This window comes from Vidua chalybeata, chromosome 5 (assembly GCF_026979565.1).
Source record: "Vidua chalybeata isolate OUT-0048 chromosome 5, bVidCha1 merged haplotype, whole genome shotgun sequence".
In the NCBI taxonomy this organism is placed as follows: domain Eukaryota; kingdom Metazoa; phylum Chordata; class Aves; order Passeriformes; family Viduidae; genus Vidua; species Vidua chalybeata.
In genome coordinates, this window is record NC_071534.1 from 13,894,009 (window position 1) to 13,918,339 (window position 24,331).

Here is a 24,331-nt window from a genome sequence, read left to right on the forward strand (position 1 = left end):
GTGATGTAGGCAATTGTGTATCAACACGTCAGATTTCTGCTGATAACTAGATTTCTGGAGATGCAAACAGGTTACTGTACTCATCCACATCTTTAAGCATAAAAATGCTGTTAAAGTCAGATTCTGCTATCCATTTAGTAAGGTGTTTGAACATATGAATAGTCCCAAGGGTTGTTTCTGACAAGCAGTTCAGATGACCTTTGCAGTGAGCACTCAAGTGCCATGCTGCCATGTGGAGGTAGGAGATAGCTACATTAGCAACATAGATGTAGCCAAAGCTGGCTTTCATCTGAATAAGCCAGCCTGTGATAAAGACAAAGGTTCCTCTACCTTTGCAAGATAGATATACTTAAAATCCATGTAACTTTTCTAGATTAAGAAGCTAGCTACTTTCTAGCATAGAGAAGTCAGAAAAGTCTGCAAACATGGGTTTCATTTGATCTCAGGCAGCCGTTTATTTCACAGACTACACATCTGCAGGCGCACAGATGAAAGAGACCATGGCTTAAGTGGTATATATCTAATTCTACTGTTCGATGTGGTATTCTGCTCATAAGGGAAGATACTCTTTCATACCACAGCTGCCAGTGAATTGTTGGTATAGTAATTGCTAGCTGAAATAATGGCAAATTGACTCATGCAATCATAAAAGATTTAAATAGGATGAAAATTGCTACTGCGTAGATTACAAGAGGAGACTCTGAAACCAAGTCTGTGAGACAGAAAGACAGAGAAGTATGGTATAGTGGGGTCTCTTGCATTAGAGCAGTCTGTTGTGTTAGATGACTTGAACTCAGGGTCTGGTTATACCACAGTATATATCACTATGTGCTTTTTGAGAGATGATTTTATATCCCTGCTTCACAGTAGCATTTCCTTATCTATATCCTGACAATAACATTACTTTTATTTGTCATGCAATGGTGGTATCAAGCTTAATTAATATGTGTGTATAAAGTGTTGGCATAACTCAGCTGAAGAGTTCTGTGCAAGGACAAAATCTGGTTATTTTTATCAGTCAAAAGTGTGAGTGAATGTATGAGAGAAGGTGCGTACCAAGTACAGAACAGCCACTTTGACTCAAATAATTTTTGAACAGTTATTTCTTGTAATATCCAGCATATAACTAACATGTGCATTTTTCCAGATTGTCTAGTTCTTGAAGCATCACTGTCCTCAAGCTCTTGGAATATCACACAAACATTTCAGTTGAAAAAGTAAGAGCCTGATTCTTGTTAAAGTTCATTGTGAGGTTGATGTGTGTGTGAGGGGGAAAGTGACTAAATCATTCATCATTCTTTCTTTTTTTTTTTTTTTTTTTTTTGTATTTATCAAGGAACTACATGGCACTAAAGATAGTCAGCTCTGTTTTCTTGGCCCACTTCCTCCTCCTTCTCTTTTTTTTTTTTTTTTTTCCCTTAAAAAGCTGCTACTTCTGATGACTCCCTTATTTAATGGGACTGTGGAAACTAACTGTAGGAGTGTCATTACAATGACTGAATTTATGACAAGTGCCTGAAGAGGTAATAAAGGATGTCACAATAGGATTAAAATTCTTTTTGTCCTTGCGTGAAAGGTGGGCCCCTGGTACTCAGTGTAAGGCCTAGATTAGAGAAGTCAAGAGATTCTTTAAAATCACTTTGTGAAGCTGTTTTAAATTAGACCCAGATGCAATTTAAATGTGCTCTATAGGTAACATGAATATAATTAAACCAGAAAGTAACATGTAATCTGCTAATAGGAATAATGAATACCTATTCTTCTTTACACATTATTTTTCAGACTCTGTGTTGAGAGCTGGCAGAGGAAGCATTCATGCCCAGTACGTGGCCTAACACTTTATGATGGGTGGTTGTTAATATTTAGAAAGATCTGGCTAATATATGCTGCAGTGTTCCCATTCAGAATGCTCCTCCCCTATGCAAAAAGGCTAATTCATAAGTACCTGGAATTAAATAAAAGTCTTGCTTTTTGGGAAGTGGCACATCACTTCACTGTCCCTGGAGGAATATGAGGAAGGAGCTGTCTTCCTCTAAATGAGAGCATTTCTCAGCATGTTTGGAGAGGGACTGTGCTGCTCTTGGCTCTCGTCCATATTGATAGAATCATTGCAAAGCAAGATAGCGACAAACTAGTTTCAGAGCAGGCATATTTTTTGGTAGGTGATGGCAATAGCAAACTGGCAATACTTTCTAGCACTATAGACATGGAACAGAGGTTCAGACAAGCTGGGAAAAAAATCAGTGATGTTTTTCTGCCCTTTTATGGTTAAAAAGTACAGCCTGGCCACTCAATGTACTGGAGTAAATCACAGTAAAATGTAACCCAGTGTTTCCGCTGCTTCCTGCCTTTTTTGAAATTAATGACTGTCAGCATCTCAATACAGATTGTATTTCATACTAAATTTCTTCTCAGAATAAGTACAGAAGAACAATAGGCTTGGAGGGTAAACGGACTTTTACCCATTTCATTACATGTTTGCTTGGTTGTTCCCTTGGGTTTGTGCTCTTTTCTGTCACTTGAAATTTGACATTCATGACTGAATCTAGATTGAGTTCCTGTGTCTTACAAAAACTCTGTTTCTGTGTTACCAGCTGCTCACGGTGTATACACAGGGGTGAGTGTGCCAGCTGTGAATGGATACGTGTTTCTCCTGTCACCACCTGCCAGGTGAAGTTTGTTGGGGAAAACTGGAATCCCCTGTAATGCCTTTTCCTTGTATTTTTTACATCTGAGCAGCAATCTGTCTCTTTTTTTTATCCTGACATGGTGAATGCTTATTTTTTTCCAGGATGATTGCAGTGCAGCTGCTTCCAAGGGGATCACCACTGTGCAGAAAACAGAGGTTAGTTAGCATTTTCAGATCAGCATTATTAAGGCTCTCTGGGTTGGGGGAGAAATTTATTTAAAATGAGAGGACTTTGCAGAAAAAACAGAGATACAGATGAGGAGGCAGTCATTTACAAAGGAAGGTAATGCAGAATTTGGATTGATACTATTTCTTAGTGCTCTGTTGGTGTTAAAAGGTACCGGCAAAAACTTGTGTTTTCAATGCAGGTATTGAGACAGGGAACACTGCAATTGTCATGTGCCTACCTCTAGATGCATTGCTTTAAATGCCAAAGTCCCTGTATGCTGTATTTAGTCACTCCACAGGAGCCAGCACACTGAGGGCTGGAACACGTAAGCTGACCAACAACAAAAAAAGGAGAACATTTCAGGCTTAATATCTTACCTAGACTTAAAAGCATGTTTGAGTTCTGCTGTCACAGACAAATCTTGGAAACTAGGCTTCAGAGTCTCAAACCTCTTCCTCATTATATGCAGCCAGATCACAGCTTCTCCTGAAAAATAGCTGCCAGGGGAGCAGAAGGAAGGGGAGGATGTGCCACCCAGTTTCTGCATAACAGAGAAGTGGCTAGAGGATGAGTCCAGGAACTGAAATCCTTGGGTGTTAGTAAATCTCTAGTTCACACTTTCAGAAAAATTTTCCTTGTTCCCAGGCTGTAGACATAACTGGAGATGGATCCACACAAACTGGATCACTGGGAAGGAAGAAGTGTCACTAGTGCTGCCAAAGTACCTGCTGAATCTGGTTACTAAATTCTCTACAGAATTCATATAGAATGTATGTGTGCAGGAGTCTAAATGATTTGTCTCATAGGTCAGCCCTTTAACCTTCTGATCGTAGGCTAGCCCTTTAACCACGAGGTTATCCCTTCATTCTTTATGGAACCAAAATGTTTTTATTTTCTCATAAAACTGAGTGATCTTTTTATCAGTGGTTGCTTATGACATGCAGGTGTTAGGAAAGAAATGAGTAGTAGAGAGAAAACTGACTGATGAGTAAGTATGTAGAGATTTGCTGCCTACACTTTTTGGTTTCTGCTTTTCTGTGAGTGATGCATATTTGTTATAAATAGTGACTTATCTCTAAGTGTTTCATTAGAACTACCCAAACTTTTACCTCTCAAGACAAGGGATTACCTCTTAAATTCAGCTGCTTAGCTGATGTTTCTTAAACAAAATCACAAAATAAATCTTGTTTTTCACAGAGACGCATGGGATTGTAATATTTGTGCTTCTGAGCATTAATATTCTGGATTTGATCTGCATTTAAAGCATTATGGCTGATGAAACAGAGGAAATTCTTCTTTGCTCTGCTTCCAAGTGCATTAATTTGGCATTGGTAAATAGTGGGAATTGCCTGGGAGATGGCTTTCTTCCACATGCCTTATCTTGGAAAGACAGTGATGGACAAGGCAGTGAAAGCACCAGAGGCAGTGCAAAGGCAGATGTTTATTTAGAAGTGATTGATCCATTCAGAGAGCTTGAAATTGCATTTGAAATCCTGCTCTCCTTTGACTGCTTGTGATTTAAGGAGAACATACTGGAGAGTGGAGAAAGAGGATTTGTGTTTTCCCACAACCCCAGCTGAGCATTTAGATTAATATACTTTTTTTTTCAGTGCCAGCCCCAGCCCTCCTCCTGACTCCAGCTGCTGGTTTCTATGCATGCACCTTCCCCCTCCCCTGTCAGAGCAGCAGTTGGAGTGGTTGGATAGAGTACCCTTGGCTAGGGAACTGATTTGGCTGGAAATAACCATTATCTTTCAGCAGGTTATTTTTCATCTGGGCCAGTTCCCCGATCCAGTTGTTCAGGGCCCTGTGTTAGCAATGCAGGAGGGGCTGTGCCAGAGAGGGACTCCCCAGGGTGGCAGACACTGCTTAACCTGGGCTGCTGCCAGATACCTCTCAGAGACCTGCAGCCATGCTAGCCACACCTCTGAGGATGTGGCTACCACGGTTCACACAGCCCCAGGGAAGTGTTAGGCTGTCCAGGGGAGGGGGGAGGAGGCTGCAGCTCAGAAATATGGAACTCTATTGAAGCTGACAGGGCTGTGCTGATTTACATTACCTGAGGACCTGGTGCACGCTTTCTGTATGTCTCTTTGCATGTTTACACTTTAATCACATGCCTCACAACTAGTGATTTTTATAAATATCCTTCTGCCTCTCTGCTGTGGCCCCTCTTGCCACTGGGCATTGCTCCCCCTGCCATGGAGCAACTGGAAGGTCAGGGGCTGTCTGGTGCTGGGGAAATGAGCACTGCAGACCCCAGTGAGGGCATTAGGTCCTTCCTGTTTTCAGTGAGGAAATTACTGGTTTCTTTTGCTGCTGAGGCAAGTATTGCAGATTATGGCAATCAAGCTGGGTGGGAGCTGGACTCTTGAGTAGCTGAGGTCATCTTACCTCAGTGCTGTGACTGCACTGACTCCAGGAGGCCAAGGCAGGATGCCGTGAGGGAGTCTGTGCTGTGTAGCCTCAGGCGGGATTTCAGAGGGGACTGATATTTTCCGTGATTTCTTCGTGGTGTAAGAAAAGAAGCAAGGCAGGTAATCTGAAGCACTCTGTGGTGCGTGGTGTCTGGCAGAGAGACCAGTGGGAGCCCAGAAGCACCACAGCAAAATGCTGCACCCCTGAACAATGAGTGCCTGGCATTTCCCTCAGGGGTTCACAACTCTGATGCAGTCTGGGGGATCTCCATGTGTTTGTGTGATCCTGTGGTATTCTCCTGCTTCAGGGGTCCCTGGTGGTTACCATTGAGAACCCAAAGCAGTGTTTTCCTCCTTTCTGTGGTATTTGACTTTTGAATTTGTGTGAGGACTGTATTGACTGTCCTTGGTGCACTAGAGGTTGGACACAAGCAGAAGGATGCAGGTGAAGAAAAGCAATAGTGGTTTGCTGGCTTTAATCTCTTACATTTCTGCTTCAGTTGTCCTGTCCCAAGGATTAAACTGATTTCCAGATCATCGTGGGAGTGAATTTTCCCCCTCAGGCTGTTTGTGAGGGATTTCCTTTGCCTTCCTCTATTATGCATACAAGAGGTCATCTTGGTGGCCCTTTTTCAGGCCCTCTGGCCCCAGCCTTTGCACTCTCTGGCCTTTTCCTAAGGCACAAGTTGCAGCTTTCAGTCAGTGGTGACAGATGCTTCATTTGCTCTGGAGTGCTCCAGCATTCAGTGAACCGTGGTAGCATGTGGGGACAATGTGCTGGGACCTTTTTGAAATGGTCAAAGTGTTGTGACCCTGATGGTCCCCTCAGGCTACCAGTACAAAGTCTTAGTGCTGTTTTGGGTACATGAAATGATTAATGGTGAGAAAAACCTGTGGAATGGACTTTCCTAGAGGCTTTGCACCAGCCCCATATCAGGGTCAGGAAGACTGAACTGCCCAGTGAATGTGTTCACAGGTACACAGCAAAAATCAGGATAATCACAATGCTCTAAAAACTCAATTTAAACTAGTAGTATAGGCTGTCTAAAGTTAAGCTAAAAATGGTTTGCCTGAGGTCCCAAACAGTTTGTGGTTTCACATGCGTATTTTCCTGTTTTTTTGAATGTTTCAGTTTGTTGTCTGAAAGATAGACAGAGAGGAAACTGTCTGTGTGATCGTAAAACTGGGGAAGCAGCAAAACTGATTAAACATGAGATGCTGTCAAAAGTATCAAGTGAATACAATAGGGAAAAAATATCTCTTCTTGCTCAGTAGTGTTAGTAAGTTAGAAAAAGTAAATATAGACAAAGAAGAGCACAGTTTTTCTGCAAGACTGTGACAACATCAGAGCAAACTAGAGTTATTTTTAAATGCTGGGTAACTTCTTAGCATAAAAATAAGATACCAAAAGACTCCCGACTCCCTTGCAGTTGTTTTATACCATTAGTTCTATGTATGACTTTGAAAAGACTTTCTAGTAAAGCTAATTCTGAGGTGCTTTCTCAAATATTCATTCGAGGATTCCACCCTGCTTCCCCTTTTCAGGTCACGAAAGATGCCTTCATTTGTTCATCTGATCTCTCATAGTGACAGCACCATGGGTTTTGTCTTGCCTTTTTTTAGTTCTTCAGGGGTCACATGGAATGTGTCATTTCAAGCTGAGTTTTTATGCTGCCTACCTTCCAGCATGTCAGACTGTGATTCCTTTGGGCAACCTTGTTATGAGATAAATTGAAATATAAAATACGTAGGTAAAAATAGTTGGCTTGTAATGAAGTTGTGATTGACAGTACTTCCCAGGATTAAGTTTAACAGGATTTGAAATTATTAACAAAAATGTATCCCAGCGCCATAAAATCTGCATTCCTGAGTGGTGGTTGTTTTTACAACTGTTGCTTATCTGCCCAGCCTTTTCATAACCAGATCTTGTTTTGCTTTCTTTCCTAATAGCATATCAGCATTCAATCCATTGAACCTTTGTGGATTTCTACATTAGGCAAAAGTGAAATAACAGTCAAAGGAGAAAACTTTACACGTGCATCAGGCATAAAACTGATACTGACTGGAATGACTGGCTGTAAACCAGACGTGTGAGTTAAACCAAAAAATAACACTATTTACTTTGCATGGTGAAAATTATATCCATTTTGCTCTAGCAATATGGTTGTGTGAGCAGTTGTCATATACCTCTCCTCAGCAGAGCAAGGGATGCACTGCAATCTTTTAGTTTTACTTCCACTTTAAATTACCAATGGATGAAAATTAATTTGGTGTTTGAGTACAACACAAGGGATGGATGGGTTGTCAGTTCTCTCAGCAGCAGTAGGACAGTTTAGTATCTGTGGCTCTCTATGTCTTCTAGCAAGCACCAAGATGCTAGGTCACAGGAAAACCTCAGTTTTTGTTTGAATCTCCGCTGCTTCAAAATATTCCTCATATATTCTAGGATTCTGCTTGTAAAGCACAGACACCGTGCCAGGGAATGAAATCTCTCGTAAAACAGCTCCTATTTTTCTCTGTTGATGATCACACTGTGTAAGCCCCTAGATAATTAGGCAGTCTTATTCTGAATCAGTTATTTTCAGGTGCAGCTGCAATGGCTGCCTGTGATTAGGAAGCCCATTTTACACAGCTAGCACTTGAAAAGGTAGTGTTCAATTTTTGCTTCAACTGTGAATTTTGAGGGAACCACAGGAAAGAAAGGAGAGAAGGAGGGTAAGACAGGAAGTAGAGAGAAAGAGGAAGGAGTGAAAAAATGAGAGGAAAGAGAGAAAGAAAAAGAATAAAGAAAAGGAAAATAAAGATTCTCATTCTTGACTAGCTGATGGACCATGCTGGTAGCACAGAGAAGTACACAGTGAACAGCAAAATAACACGTTGCATTACATAGCCTTATCCCAGGGTTGATTATCTATACTGTTTTCTGTGATTATTGTGTCACATAGCAACTTCATTCAAAAGATGCCCTACTTTGTCTCTTAACTCCCTGCTCTCTCTTTCCACCTCCATCTGGCAGCTCCGACAGAGATTCAGCTCTCTTTTCTCCTTATCACTTGCTGTAGGCTATAGGCTTCGTGGAGTAACACCAATAAGTAGCATCTGTGTTTCAGTGTTTGTTTTCTTTCTTCTCTAGCATTAAAGTCAGAAATGTGCTAAATGATACACAAATGACATTTGCTCTCCCACCAACACGTAAAGAGGCCAAAAGTATATGTATCCAGGCTAATGGGAAAAAATGTTCACCACCAATGACCCTGCATTATGTTTCTCTGCCATCATGTTCTAGAATTACACCAAATACCTCCTGGATCAGGTAAATTTGTCTTTCTGTGCTTTTAATGTATTTATTCAAATGTAATTGCACTGAGCCAATATAAGCCTTCTTCCTTGGCCAGACTGCAGCTGAAGCAAGCTTGGAAGACTGCTGTAACCTGTTGTGTTGGATGAATTTAAGCCTGTGAAGTGATCTAGCAGATAGGATCATAGTAGCTGCAAGATGGATTCTGTAGACTTCTTCTGCCTACCTCAGATCTCCTTTATAGAAGTCAAAAGTAGTCTATTCCTACTAAACCTAAACCCAAAATATGGATAGCATAAATTCTAACTCCAATTAACTTTCATTTCTTGATGCTAATAAGCCTTCATCTGTGAAACAGTATAAAGTATCAGTGGATTGGAAGTGAAGTGAGAATAATAATCATTGCACTGAGGTAGACAGACTTGCTTTACAGTATGATTCCCTAAAGCCAAAAGAGCCCTTTTCAAGCCTTTGCTGTGTTCTGTGGGAGACTCACAGACCTGGTGAAAGACTTACAGGGTAGTTTTAAAGATATTCTCTGGCAGAGCTTTCCACCTGTCCCTCTGCTTTCACAGTTTTTACCTGTTCCCACGTTCTGAATCTGATATCTTGTTGAGTGAGGATTTGAGGTAATGGGTTGGGCTGGCAGCTGCAGCAGCTAAGCACCCAGGATGCATACCCTCATCTCCAGGTGAGAGGCAGCTCAGGCAGCTGGAAATTAATAATACCTTAAGCCACTCCAACTCTGTACAGCAGAGATTGTGAGCCACAGCCATCAGACACAAGCACCATTGTGTGCTGAGACAGATGGTCTGAACACCACCGAGAATGTTTCCTGTGAGGTGCCTGGCACGATGATTTTGTCCTGAAGGCAAGAATTAAGCACAGGCAGGGCTGTGCTGGGGCAGTGAAACATCATGATGCTCTTTCTTCAAGACAGAATATTAAATCGTGGTCGAGTTCTTTGGCTGCATAAATAGAAAAAAAGATGAAAAGTCCCTGAAAAGGAGTATACATGTGTATGCAATCAAGTCATGTGGTTTTGGGGTAGCAAAATTATTTACCATTACATTATGAGGAAAGAGTGGAAGTACATTGTATAGCTCAAATTATCTTGTTCTGCAGTTCGACTTTATTATGTTGTCTGCTACCAAACAAAATGCACTTGAGTAGTTTATTCAGAGCTGAAACCTTAATGCAGGACATGTCTGTGGGAAGACAGATAATATTAACCACCCTTTCTCGCCATGTTTGTTTATGTTTTGTTTTGCTTTGGTTTTTGCAGTGGTGGTCGCAAAATTACTACAACTGGTAGAAATTTTAATGTGGTGGACAGTGTGATTATTTCAGATGACCAGAGATCAAACCTCACAGTAAGTCTGAATCTCCTTTATAATACCAAATAGAGGTCTCTTGATGCATTAGGTTGTTTTCCTAAATTTGAGGAGAGGAGACCTCAATAATTTCCAACCACTTGCACGGACATGTCAGTCACCCTGCTGAAATAAATATGACCACTTACAGGATTACAGTTATGCACATTCTTAGTACAGAACCACAAATATACATAAGCTGCTTCCTGCATAATTCCCTGAGCTTTTTTATGGTCTAGGGAATTGCTCCAAATCTGTCCTTTTTGAGTCTCCCTAGTCTCCACATATGGGTGTGTTGGAGGAGGGGGTGCTATACTTCTTTCTGGTTCTGTGCTGAAAGTCCAAATGGCACCACTGCCGCAATGAGGGGCAGCAGGCTGGAGCTTATATTGGGATGAAACCCTTTCTCCAAGGTTATGAGGAGGTAAGCACTTTGTTGACCCTTGCAACACAGGGACCAGAACACAGCAGCATCACCCAGTGGAGTAAGCAATGACCCAATGCTATAATAACTGTAGCAACCCAACCCCCTCTCTCAGGAGTTAAGTTAGAAAGAGCAAATGCCTAGGAGTGGTGGAAGGCTTGTCTTACTCTTCTCTTGTCACCTGCATTGAGGGGAAAGAAGGAAAATTCTTTGTCACGATTCCTGTCTCATTGCAGGAAATAGTTACCTCAGCAGTGAGCAATCAGCCTTAAAGCAGTGTGCAGTGTGTGACAAATGCACTTAAAGTTAGACATGGGCTCAACACAGAAATTTTTTCAGGTGCTCTGCATGCAGCCCTGATCTCAGAGAAGAGGCTTAGCAGGTAGCTCTGTGAAGCCAGGAAGACATTAAAATGAGTTTGAGTGCCTCTGTTTGTGATTGTACCCACTGTTGAGTATTTAATAACTGTTAGAGCTTTGCTATTGCATTTCTAGGTCTCTAGGTGTCCTGGAAATGCATCTGAATATCATTATTTAACTCCAAGCCTGAGCCATGCAACAGAGGGTAAAGTTGTTGATATGATGTTAAAAGTGGATACTACCTTTATACCATGTGTCAAATTACACTATCACCCCGACCCAGTGTTCATTAACTACCAGCTGCACACTGAACTGGATCCTGATCTGGAATTAAAAATATATGTAAGTTTTGAAATAATAAACTACAATACCTAATTTAAAATAGTGCTTGGAGATATTTTTTTTCTTACTGCATTTAGTGACTGATAATTGCCTTCAATTTTTTCCCTCTAGAAAGAAAATGATAACTTGAATATTTCTAAAACGGAGGTAGAGGTTTATCTATCATACATGACTGGTGCACAGACCAAAAAGATATGGTTCAATGTCCAAAATATTACCAAAAAGCCAGATCGTAGCACCATACTGTGCAAATTCAAAAGGGAAGGAACTGACAAGATTGACTTCTCCACAGTGAAAGTTTTTGTAAGTAGAAATCCCTTTTGTTGCAATTCAGCAGTGTTTGAATGTTTATACAAGAGTAGTGAAATGTGTCATTAATGCTGTCATGCTACTTGGTAGTACAGTTTTCTTCCTCATACCTAAACGTGCCTGCCTAGCTTAGGTACCACTGACAGAACTGAGGTCATTTTCTGTGGGGTGCTGTCAGAGGTAAGCTTTGCAGTCAGAGCTGAACTCGCTACTGCTGAGCTCCAGGAGAGCAGTAGCTTGTCACACCTCTTATCTGCAGGACAGACATCATTGGAACAGCGTAACTGTCTCCAGGAGAGCTCCTCATCTTAGATCTGTAAGCAATCTAATTCTCCAGTGTGGCCATGAGAAAAAGGATTGTGTTCTCCCAGTCACCTTTTCCTACTAAAGTAGGTAGGGATCTGTCTCAGGGATCACCAAAGAGACAGAAGGCATTTCTGCATGAAAAAGGAGGTGAAATTCAATGTACACTGGGAAAGCTAAAATGCTTTGAGCACGTGGCACAAAGCCAGGCCCAAATATAAGGACATTAGCATGGATGTCAAAGCTGAATTGCAGCTTGAGGTATTTGCTCCATGAATAAGATGATGATACATTTTTCTTAAATGCTATGATTACCATTTATGAAGGAGAAAAATTATGCCAGACTCTTATTGCAGTGTGTGGTGGTATAAAACTTAAATAACTCTATTGACTTCAAGGCATATGGCTCATAGTAAAGATTAACAAAGCTATTCTTGATTTTTTATCACTTTTAACTGATCCCCCATCTATGGATCCTGCCATTTGAACCAGTTATGGCATGGAAAAGCCTTTCTGAATTTGGCGTTGCATTTACAAATCAGTGTTGCCCTGCTCTGTCTCATGCTCATCCTGCAGACTTCATAGAAGTGACTGTCATAGAAAGGTCACAGAAAGGTCACCACTTTACTAAAGCAAATCAAATGCAATAGTTATCATGTAACATTGCACTTCTAGTATCTTAAATTTTTTTTCCAACATAAGAAAAATATAGAAGTAGCAAATCTTCATATTTTTTAAAACCTTATGAATAGATCATCATAGAAGAAGTAGGGCCACTGAAAAAAGGATAAGATGGGTATAAAATCTAAGTTTGACTCAAGAATAAATGTATCTCTGGCCTTAGTTTTCCAGGAGAAAGAAGATATTGAGTGTGGGTTCAAAGACAGAATGATCAGTCTGCATGAAGCTGTCAGAGTAGAAAATGCCATTCTTGTGACAGAAGGAAGATTCAGATAGATCACAGGGCTCAAGACAGCAGGAACAGGATCATTCCCATTGTAGAATTGAGGGAAAACTGACACATGACACTGCAGGCTTAGTAGGAAAGATTTTAAATAAAACAATGGCCAGGAGACATACTGTGTGACTGGAGAGCAGCAAATAAAAATCCAATATTTTAAATTGGAAAAAACCCCAAACCCTAGGCAAATGGAGGCTTGCTGATTTAATCCTAGCTCTATGTAACACTTTATAATGTATTCTGAATTACTCATGAAAGACCTGGAGGTAAGTGGAAAATGGGGTAATTGTCAAAATCCTTTTAATGAAAGCAGATCATGCTAGATATCTTTATTTTCTAAGATGAGTGATTTCCTCAACAACAAAAAAGCTATAGATCACATGTACCTGGAAGTCATTCAGTAAACTATTTAACATGGTGATTACGAGGGTGCCAGGGGTTAGAAAAACCGGATGCTGTGTGTGGGGAGCTGACTCTGGGCAATTCTGATATTCATACAGATATTCTTTAATATCACCACTGACTTGAACACAAAAATAAGCCATGTGCTGGTAACACTTGCTGATGACATAAAGCTCAGCGGCATTACCCGTGCAGAGAAGGTTTTATAATGTCATGCAGAAAAATGAAATTAATTTAGGAATAGGAATTAGATTAATTCAGATGTACCTTGCATAGTCTGTGATTCATAAGCAAGAAAAAAAGATAAGGAAAGAAATGAGACCACTAGATAGGAAGGTTATGGTGAAGAATAAAGATAATTGAAATATGAACAGATAATTAAGTGAATGCTTTGTCTCAGTTTTCAATAAACAAGGACAAGTGAAAGAAATTTCTGCTTTAGGAAGTCTTCAGCTGGACATGACAAGTCTAGAAAAGTAGATGTATTAGTCATAGGATGGGTAGAGTATTTAGCCACTAATGCTAAATACTTTGAGCCTTGGGAAAGGCTAATGGGATCCTAGGAAGGCACAGACCAAAATAATTTTGCAAAGGAACTGTGAAAACATAGAAACATCAGAGGAAAAAGTAACATTTGATGAAGGAAATAGATCTGCTTTGTCTTCTGTTCCTTGTAGCCCTGGAATTATAAAGGCTGTGTCCTTCCAGCCCTGTGGGGTTTTTTTGCTTGCTTGTGTCTGTATAGCTGTGATGTGAGTATCCATTTGGCAGTCTGCAGCTGCCCTGACTGCTCACCTCCTGTGACAAGCCACTGATTGCAATCACCAGATCTCTGCCTTCCCTGCTGTAACCCAAAATAATTTCAACTCAACCCTCCTTTTCAATTATCTCTAGCTCATTTCTATCCCTGGCACTTGGTGGTATTCTTTTTATGTGCCAAAACATATTTTTGTGTCTAGCCTGTTTATAGTTTTAGCTACCCTTTATTTATGTGCTTTTGCAGATCCTCTTTCAGATCCTCCTTTGTGAAATTTCTTCTGCCATAATTATCAGTGGTAAATGCCTCAGTTTGGCATTTGGCAGACCAGCATTTTCATGTGCCCCTAAGAATTAATGCCTGTGCTGCCTTTGACAAGCCCACGGTTGGGGGATATTGTACATGGATTGTAACATGTACATGTTGTACATTTATCGTATGTCGCATTTGTTCTTAACGACCCTCAGGAATAACATCCTCCATAAAGAGGTTGAAACTTCCTCAGAGAAATAGGGAAGAGGGCTGTAGGTCAGGTGTCTCTGAAAAATTCTACTTCCCTCATTCTTATTATGAGTCTTATCTTACTTTTCTGCTCAGCAGAGTAACACTGTGAGTGCAAACACATGCCTTCCTTGTGTCAAAATGCTTAGCAGTGACTTTGAGTGCATGAGCCACTTGACCAGCTGGAGGCCAGATCTTTCCTTTCATTTGAGGGCTGTAGTTTGCAGCAAGAGCATAACAAAATTTGGTGGTACATGAGGACCTCTAAATTTTTTCATCATTGCTCTGCTACCCTCCTTAAATATCAAAGACAGTAAAATTTAAGTTAATGTTGGTTTATATGCATTTTACTGAACTTCTACTGTCTTCCCAATAATCTACCATTGTCCTTATGTGCCTTAAATACGTTTTTTTTTTTAATACGTTAAATGTCATTTTAAGCACTGATATAACGCCTGTCCTCTATTAACACAGCCATTGCTTTTCCTCAGGTCAAATTAGGAAATTTTGAGCATGAAGTCAAACCAACATCATCACACATATATTTATATGTTCTTATTTTGCTACCTATTGTGGTGGGTGTCATTATAGGTAAGTACAATAATATATTGTCAGCGTTTGATTTGCTGAAGGGTATGATCATGACACAGACACTATACATACTCACGTGTCTGGACCTGTCACAAACAGTCTGGTGATTTTATCCTGTTCCCTATAAGAGTGGACAAAATTAACTCTGTTCTGATGGTGAAGTCTAAATCGTCAGACTGCAGCACATCACAAGCATGTTACAAGACAGTATTTCTGTCTGTTCTGCTGGGATTACTCACTTTCACTTCAGGAAGCAAGCCACAGAACTGAGATGCTTGTGTCACAACTTGGTCCCTTCCAGCTGTCAGAGCTAAGCTACCCTTCTGTCCCTGAGGCAGATGTACCCTAACAAACTGCTTATCCTCAGTCAGTGTTTGTGGTGTTTCTGCTCAGTCTCATTTGGATCATTCATGAATTTGTGGGTCATTACTAAACTGAGGGAAGTAAATAGTTATACCCTTGTCTTCTTGGTGCTCCCTTTTTTTTCTGAGTCTTTTTACCTGCTTATATATCTGATAAATTTCTATTTATTTTACTAAGTATAGGGGGTTTATTCATTTGGTTGATTCCTTTTTTTTAAAGTTCACTATAAAAAGGAACCATATGTTGTGTCTTTATTCTCTCTAAATAAGCTTTAGAAAAGTTAACAATTGGTAAGTGGATTTTCTGTTCAAAACTACTGTTTTTTCTGTTTAATCAGTGGTACCTTAAGTAGGCTGCTATTAGTAGAAGTGGTTGTTAGAGTCTGCATCTCGCTGTGCAGGCTGTATATAACAGGGTGTGCTGCACTTTCTAATAAAGTTGGATTGACAATTTAAGACCTTGTTAAAAGGAATGATTTTTCTAAAGATTGGGATATATATAGATCCAGATAACTAGGGCTCTTGGGTACTAGCACAGGGACAACAATAAAATACTAATTGTACAAATATACATTAATCTTTTTGTTTCCTGATAATAAATTATGTCTTGTATAGGAGTTTTCTGTTCTGTGATTTCTGTTCTCAAAGTCTCTTTTTCTTCCTTTTTAGCGGCATTCATAGTTACTAGATACAAATCCAAAGAGTTAACTCGTAAACAGAGTCAGCAACTTGAACTGCTGGAATATGAGATTCGTAAGGAAATACGCGAGGGTAGGTCTACAGTGTATTTTCTGAACTGAAACTGTCAAGAAGCTCACATTATATAAACATTTTCATTTTGTAGCTGTTAGAATATTTTTGTGTTGTATCAGAGTTCCTGCTTAATATTGTATGCACTGCAGTAGCAGATAGCACTGAGCTAATAGGATTGCATGTAGTATTTCCTTCAACAAAAAAAGTAGATTGCTACTTTCCAGCTCATAAGTGCTTCAGCTGTAAAAACAACCCCTCTTCCCTGAAAATTGTTTTTGAAGGAGTATCTACTGGAGCCAAGTTATAATTGTGAAGCTGATTTTGTGTCAACTAAACTAACTCTCTGGGTGGGGATGGGGGGGTGATTTTTCAGGATTTGCTGAACTGCAGATGGATGAATTAGATGTGGTGGATAGTTTTGGAACAGTTCCCTTCCTTGACTACAAACATTTCGCTCTTAGAACTTTCTTTCCAGAGGTAAATATTTACAAGTCTTTCAGTTGTCAGCTCTGACTAATAGTAAAAAAATTAAGGAAGATCAGGATCAAATAACTAAAGAAAATACTACACAGTAATTGCACTTTGTTCTCACAAGAAACTTTTCTTAAATCAAGAATTACCAAAGAACACTTAAAGCTGTATATCTCTATATTTAGCCAAGCCTTTGCGCTGTAGCTAAAGCAGTTTTCTTGAATTTTCAAGGGTTGTGTGTGTATCCATTCCTTTTTGTTCAGCCTCACTGAGCTGCTTGCCTTTCAGGCCATCTTAACTAAGCTATAATTTATCCATTGCTTTTTTTTGTTCCCATGCTTTCATTTCCAATGCTATAGCTAATTAAAGTAACAGTCAGGCTAGCTAACATGCTAGCTAACATCATGACACTTCCTAATTAGACTTGTGGAATGAAGAAATGGCTCTAAGATGGTGCTGACTTTCTACACCAAGGTGCTGACAGAAATGGTAAGATGTTGATTCAAAGGGGTGGAGCTCAAATGCTTAGAAATGACATAAGTAGTTAAGTGTTTTCCAGTTTAGAGGCAGACATTTTCAGTGTTCATTGAAGCAGTTTGTGCCACTGCATCAGATGACCAAAGAGGTGTTCTCTTGAATGTTTTACTTCTCTTACTATTTTTTTTTGCCTGTGTGGCACCTTATGAGGCTGATAAGTGCCTTTGCCACAGCTTTCAATATTATATTGTGATGGTAACCAGTGCTTATGAGCATTTATCCAATTGGCAGAAGCTGTGATCTCAACTGGTGATATTTTCCTGTATGACTGACACCAGTAAGTAGAAACTTGGCTAGTTTAGGGCATAACTGGTATGGATGTGAATTATCTACCAGGCTTCATTACTCATCACTGCTGCAGCCAAGTCTTGCACTCTTGTCTGCACAGTGCTTCACTTTATTGCTGTTTGTGATCCTAGTAAAGGCTCATTGTGATAAAGTTTAAATACATGTGATAGTGCAGAATCAGGGCCTTTGGTTTTTGTACAACACCAAATACCAGACACCAAAGCAGAATAATATTTAGCAATTACATATGCAAAATCCCTGTATAATTTGAGTCCAGTTCTCACACCAAAGGACACTGGGAATATCTCTGATGGCACTACTCTTATGCCCCCAGCCTAATTTTTAGAGGATCACCACCAGGTGGTTTGAAGAAAGTGGAAAAGAAACTTTACTTCCTGCATCTCTTTCCTTTCTGATTGTTTTGCTGCTGGGCATATTAGCATTAAAATAGCATTTTTATTCTTAAGAATATACCTTTTCCTATACTTTCCCTTGTCAAAACAGTAATAGTATGTAGAAGCTGACTCAGTGGAAATACTGTATTCTATGCAAATAAAAAGTTAAGAAAAAAAGGTATAAAATTTGCCACTCTGTTGCAGTCTGTAAAGTAAAAATGGGAAGGGCTCCTGTTTTGCCTTGGTGAGTCTCATGCCACGGCACATCCTGGAAATTATTTCAGTTGGATTTTGTCTCAGTTTGAAATACTTATCCCACAAGGGTACACTTGCTACTGTTAGCTCTCTACAAACATATGGTGTCAGGCAAGTTACTTAAAATGTTGTATACCAATTTCTTCTGCTGAGTACTTACTATTTACATTGCAGGAGTGTCCAAACATGCTTTGTGCTGTATGAACGTGGCAGAAAAGCAGTGCTCCACTGAACAAATATTGTAGAAGAACAGAAAAGCCAGTGGGGTATATATTGCAACTGAGTGTGAGAAGGGTTGACAGAAGGGTCAAAGTGACAAACCACTACTTCCTTCAATAACCGCATGTGTTTGAATGATGTCCATATTGCACTCTTTGTGCCCTCCAGCGTGATTGATGGGCTTTGTCTCATCTAACCTAAGCTGTTTAAGCATTGAAACTGTTGACTGAGCATCTTCCGTAGTCAGTGCAGAGATGGGCAGCTCAGGGAAGCAATTCATCCCATTTGTCTGAGGCATCTCCCTTAGGATGGGATAAGTTGCTTAAAGAGGGACTCCCATACCTAAAATGAAGAGTGATCAACCCCATCTTTGTTCTGAGACTGTTGCTTCCCACTGCTTCAGTTTTCTATATTTGATCTGGCTTAATAGCTTTTAATGCTTGTAGGTCTTAAATGGATATTATATCTATTCTTAGAATGTTCTTGATGCTAAGCCTGATTTTTGCTTTGCTTGTTAAATTTGTCTTATTATTTCTGTTTTCCCTCAATTTCACACATTGTTTGGTTTGATGCTCCAATCCTTGTTCCTTGTTCACAGACATTTTTAACCTTTAATACAATTCTGGTTCTTTCACTCTACGTGTGCATGTTTATGTGTGTCTTTTATTGGTAGTTGATGTTAGGTTCTCAGTTCTGGAGAAATGGAAATAGCCAGTGGAGGAAAAGGAAGAAGAGTTAGGTAGGGTAGAATAGAGCAGGAGGAATGAGGAAAGGAAGGGATGAACAATCAGGTATGTAGATGAAAAATTAGATGTAAGATGCCAGTGTGTGCTCACAGCCCAAAGTCAATCATACCCAGGGCTGCATCAAAAAGAAGCGTAGCCAGCAGGCTGAGGGAGGTGATTCTCTCTCTCTGCCCTGTGATACCCCACCTGGAGCACTGCATCCAGCTCTGAGGTTCCCCAGCACAAGAAGGCCATGGACTTGTTAGAGCAGGTCCAGAGGAGGGTGATGAAAATGCTTAGAATGTTGGGATACTTTTTCTATTAAGGATCTCTGAGCCAGCTGTGATTGTTCAGCCTTCAGACAGGAAGGCAGCCTTTCAGTTAAAATGGGGCTTATAAGAAAGATGGAAACAGACTTTCTACCAGGGTCTGTAGCGATAGGACAAGGGCTAAATGTTTTAAACTGAAAGAGGATAAACTTAAATTGAACATGAGGAAGAAATTTCTTATGATGATGGTGATGAGGCCCTGACACAGGTTGTCCAGAGCAGTTGTAGGTGCCCCATCCCTGGAAATGTTCAGTGCTAGATTGGATGGGGATGGCCCAGTAGAAGGTAACCCTACCCAGGCAGTGGGGTTGGAACTAGATGATCATTAAGGTCCCTTATGACCCAAACCATTCTGTGATGCTGTAAGGAAAGTAGGGGCTGCCAGCATGACAGATAAAGCATGTAACAGTAAATGGTGTAGATCTGTTGCTCAAGAGGCATTGACAAGGTGTTTGAGAACTGGGGCCTTTCTTTTGTGTGAGAGATTTTGCTAGGACTGGATGTGTGGTGGCACCTGTGCCTCAGTGGAGTCTGCCAGCATGGACCTCCTGGCGAGTTCATTAGTGAATATTCATGAGTGTCTTGAAATGAATGGAAGCAGATGAGCTCAAGTGTCACTTCATTAACAGCAGCCCTGTATACCAAAGGCTATCCTGCCAGCCAGGAAGAATGCAGCCTGCAGCACCCCTTGCGCACCAGCACATTTGCAGATGACAGTGATACACAGCTCTTCCTGGGGAGCATTGCTTGACTGCTGTGCAAGCGTAGCACAGCAGCATCGATTAACACACACAGCATATTGAAGATGATACCAGGTCATTTTGTGAGAGTTCACTTTCCAGTGAGCTTTGGCAGCACCTTTGCAGAAGTTACTGTGTAGAGTTTTTATGTTGTATCTGCTAGAAGTCGACATTTCCATTGTTTTGTTTCAAGTAGTATCAGGAACATGCTTGGCGTGATAAACATACATGTGTTAGAAACTTTTAGTGTACTTATGAATGATAAATATCCCCTTATATTTTAGTCAGGAGGCTTTGCATCCATCTTCAGTGAAGAAATGCCACAGGTAAGCTGATGTAGTGTGATATGCCTTCATTAATTTTTTTTTTCAAGAGTGATTGTATCCCTTCTCTCAGTGTTGTCCTTGAACAACACATCAGCTTGCATTTTCAATATGTTCCCTTTCCTCCATGAGGAGGGTTACATGGATTTATATGTAAAAGGAATTTGAAGTGTAAGGTGCATAATACAAATACAAATCCAATGTGTATTTGACTTACTTAGATAAAACAGAATCTCATAATGGGAAATTATGGGCAAACTTAAGTATTGGCATTGCTTTGTGTATAGGGCAGAAAATGTATGCTCTGCACATGTATATTCTGTGTTGTACACAAACATAAATGTGTTTTTGGTAAAATCCCGAGATACCTTAAATAAATGCAAAATTCCCACTGATTTAAATGAGGCCAGGATCTTATCCCATATGTTTCTTTCCATTTTTTTATGAGCATTAAGAATCCATCATAGCCAAACTACAGTTTGCTTATTTTTGTTTAACTATTCCAGAGCAGAGACCAAACGAGCAAGGATGAAAGCTTCAACATGTTGCATGCTTTAATTTGTAACAAGAACTTTCTTGTTACTCTCATTCACACCCTTGAAAAGCAGAAAAATTTCTCTGTGAAAGACAGGTATAGTATGATTATGCTTATCATCTTCAAGAAAAAGAATTAGCAGGAAGAAACAACATGGGTTGTAGCACACAAATGTATTTGCTACTTTTTGCAAAACAAGCTTGCAGTACTCTGGAGCATTTTTCCTTCTCCATCTGTACTCACTGAGGAAGAAAAAACATTGCCATTAAAACAAGCAATTAAAGAGAAAATGGAATGTTTGTACATATAAACAAAGAGGCAAAGGAGCAGGAAAGCTCAGTTCAAAACTGTAAACACTTCCTGCAGTTAGATCAACAGTTCTACAGTTTAGAAATGTTCTGTCACTGAAGCAGGTGTTGTTCTGCAAAATTAAATTTAGAGACACACGTTCTGTGTTTAAAAAATAATTACAAGAGCAGATGGACTTGCATTTTTTATATTTTTGTAGAAAACAGTGGACACTTTATGTGCCTGAGGAGGAAGAACTTAGGATATGAACTGCACTAAAATGTGTTTCATTTATTAAAGATGGCTTGAAAGAGAAATTCCAGAATTATAGCATTCTTTTTTTTTCCCCCATAGGTGCTTGTTTGCATCTTTCCTGACTATTGCATTACAAACTAAGCTAGTTTATCTGACCCATATTTTGGAAGTATTGACAAGGGACTTGATGGAGCAATCGAGCAATGTACAGCCTAAGCTCCTGCTCAGACGAACTGAATCTGTGGTAGAAAAATTGCTGACAAACTGGATGTCTGTCTGCCTTTCTGGATTTCTCCGGGTACGTGTATATCTTTTCACTACGTGAGATATGCAGGGAATTTCTTTAATTTATTTTTTCCACAGGAGCTGTCAGAGGGGTCAGTTTAAAGCATTCAATCTAGCATTTTAACATTATGAGTGTGCACTCTTCTAGTTTAGGTGACTTAGCTGTTTAAGTGACTTTAGTGGAATGCAGGAAAAGAGCACATCTCCAAGCAATGATCGTGTCATGTATTTGGCCAAAATTTGAGTAATTTTGTAATTCCAACATATCATTTTCTCATAACAGACATTTCAGCCCAGTGAGATGTATTGTGATCATATTAAAAGACTGATACACTTGATAAAATGCAATGGTACCCATCTGTGCAAGTTGTTGGAAAGAAATGGAAAAATGGAGATTTAAGGAATACCGTCCTTTGGAAAACTAAACTTCTTTCCAAACTTTTCAACCTCCAAGCAGTATTGCAGATTTCAAGATCTAAATTACTTCAAATGAAAACAAAATAAGCGTTTAGTTTCATTTTAATATTTGTTTTTTTTAGGGACTTGATAGCACTTTGTGCTTGGTTTCAGTGCTTTGTTACTCTTCCTGTCTCTCCTATCAATGCGATGCTATCACACTGTTGGTATCGTTCTCATCAGTGCTTGCATTAATACAACAGCAGAATTGTTTGAGGCTCAGCAGCTCACAGCGGTTTCCTGGAACTGAGGAGAGTGCCAAGGAACTGTCAGAGATATGTTCTCAATACACCAGACATTTTTACAGAGATGTGCTAGTGAGATGCCTTAGCCGGGCTGCAGGAATGGTGTCACGTGGAAATAGAGATACATCCTTCCTTTCTCAGGTGCTTTCCTGAGCTCTGGGGTTTAGGCAGGAGAGGAAATCCCCGGGTTCATTTCCTCTTTTGCTGATACCCAAGGGTAAGTCCCATCAGCTTGCTCCCAAAACATTTTTCAGAGACAAAAAGGGAGACACCAACTCAAAAGGAAACTAGTTGTTAGCTTGTTTTCTCAAAAGACTGAAAATGGAAGAAGTAGCTGAAGTATGCATGTGAACATGTGCATGTCTCACCCCCCACCCACTCTTTGGTGGAACTAGGAAGTGTCTGCCAGGTGGAGTGGGAGCAGCTTGTCTGTAGTGTGCTTGTGCACAGCAAGGAGCTGTGAGCTATCTTGCCACTCACTCCAGATGTCCCTTGCTATTTGCATGAGACTTTCACACTGAAAAGCAAAAGATGGAGGTTAAACAAATAACTAGATAAATCTGCTTGGAGGGATTTTCTTTTATAATTGCAAGATAATGAGTTACTTAAAAGGAAATAGCACCATTTGTTACACTTGATTTTTTCTAGTTATTCATGCTCATTTAGTGATTACAAAAATAAATGTTTCTTGTATCTTTTTCCTGTCCTAGGAGACAATTGGTGAACCTTTCTATTTGCTGGTGACAACCCTCAATCAGAGGATAAACAAAGGACCTGTGGACGCAATAACTTGCAAAGCCCTGTACACTCTTAACGAAGACTGGCTGCTGTGGCAAGTGTCTGAATTCAAAACAGTGGTATGTTTGCTAGCTTGTGTTCCCTCCAGGCACGGACAGCTGTAATGTTTTCTCTGTTTCTAAGAAGCTAAATTAAGGCTCTTAAGACACTAAGGTAGTGGTTAAGTGCCCAGATAGTAAAATTGTTATTGCTGACAAAGTTTCCAAACATGCTAAGAGTTTAGCTAGCTGGTGTTTCTCTGATATACATTTCACAAATAGCACTTACTCCTCACTTCACAGCATGCATTAATCACCAAAGAGTAGGTTTAATGAAGTCTCAGGATATTAAAAAATCCTTCTTATTTTAAAGTATACTACAAAAATATAAACATGCTTAGAAATTAAACTAAACTACACTTTACAAATGTATGAAAGAATGGAATGCGGAGGATTTTTTTTCTATTGTGTTTACTTGTGACTAATCTTCAGGCAATGGTTTGCAGTGCGTTTCCATATTATTAACACCGAATCATCTTCAAATTAGCAAGGTTACAGCATGGTGGATTTTACTTAGTTGCTTGGTTAAAAACAAGTCTAGCTAAGCTTCTGAACTTTATCATAGATTTTTTTTTGCCTTTCTCAAAGCACCTAAGAAGTACTTCCTGTTTTCCAGTTGCACCCAAACATCTTTGAAAGCTGGAGTTCCATTACTGATTGCCATTGTGACACTGAGATGAGAATGATTATTGCACTTTGAAGCATGTAAAAATTGTGGCTTTTAGAGTAGGAAGTCTGAAAAGGGTTTTCAGAATAACCAGAACACTCTTCTGCTCCAGAGTTTCCAAGTGATTTTAGATCTGAGAACTATAAAATGTGTATTTTGTATTTCCAGTTATTTTTGTAGCTTCCTTGCTTCTTAACTCCTAGCTTCCAGTCAGAGTTATGTGACATAAAGAGGAGTATGAGAAGTGCACTGAACAGTGAGCTTCACACCTTGGGAGCAGAAATTGGCAGGCAGCAATGGCCATGGCAAGGACAGTTCAAGTGCTGTCCTTTCAGTCCTTTTCAGAACCCATGTGCTAAGTCTCTGGTAGAGCTGAAGTTTCCAGGTCTGCTTGTCTTCTCTTTTGAAGCAGGAAGTTGGAGGTGCTAAAATGCTATATACTGGAGTAGACTACGTGACCCTGGAAAATTTG

General features: G+C 39.9%; 1 protein-coding gene across 1 annotated transcript in view; it reads left to right on the plus strand.

Annotated features, from left to right (window-relative positions):
* PLXNC1 (plexin C1) overlaps nt 1–24,331 on the plus strand; it is a 70,697-nt gene that overhangs the window by 23,368 nt on the left and 22,998 nt on the right. Inside the window, exons 7-21 of the mRNA XM_053943865.1 lie at nt 1,148–1,217; nt 2,595–2,670; nt 2,792–2,845; nt 7,226–7,365; nt 8,409–8,588; nt 9,859–9,946; nt 10,865–11,071; nt 11,183–11,374; nt 14,796–14,895; nt 15,927–16,028; nt 16,384–16,487; nt 20,254–20,295; nt 20,799–20,923; nt 21,470–21,668; nt 23,067–23,213. Coding sequence (XP_053799840.1) covers nt 1,148–1,217; nt 2,595–2,670; nt 2,792–2,845; nt 7,226–7,365; nt 8,409–8,588; nt 9,859–9,946; nt 10,865–11,071; nt 11,183–11,374; nt 14,796–14,895; nt 15,927–16,028; nt 16,384–16,487; nt 20,254–20,295; nt 20,799–20,923; nt 21,470–21,668; nt 23,067–23,213 — 1,826 coding nt within the window. The remainder of the gene's footprint in view (nt 1–1,147; nt 1,218–2,594; nt 2,671–2,791; nt 2,846–7,225; nt 7,366–8,408; nt 8,589–9,858; nt 9,947–10,864; nt 11,072–11,182; nt 11,375–14,795; nt 14,896–15,926; nt 16,029–16,383; nt 16,488–20,253; nt 20,296–20,798; nt 20,924–21,469; nt 21,669–23,066; nt 23,214–24,331) is intronic.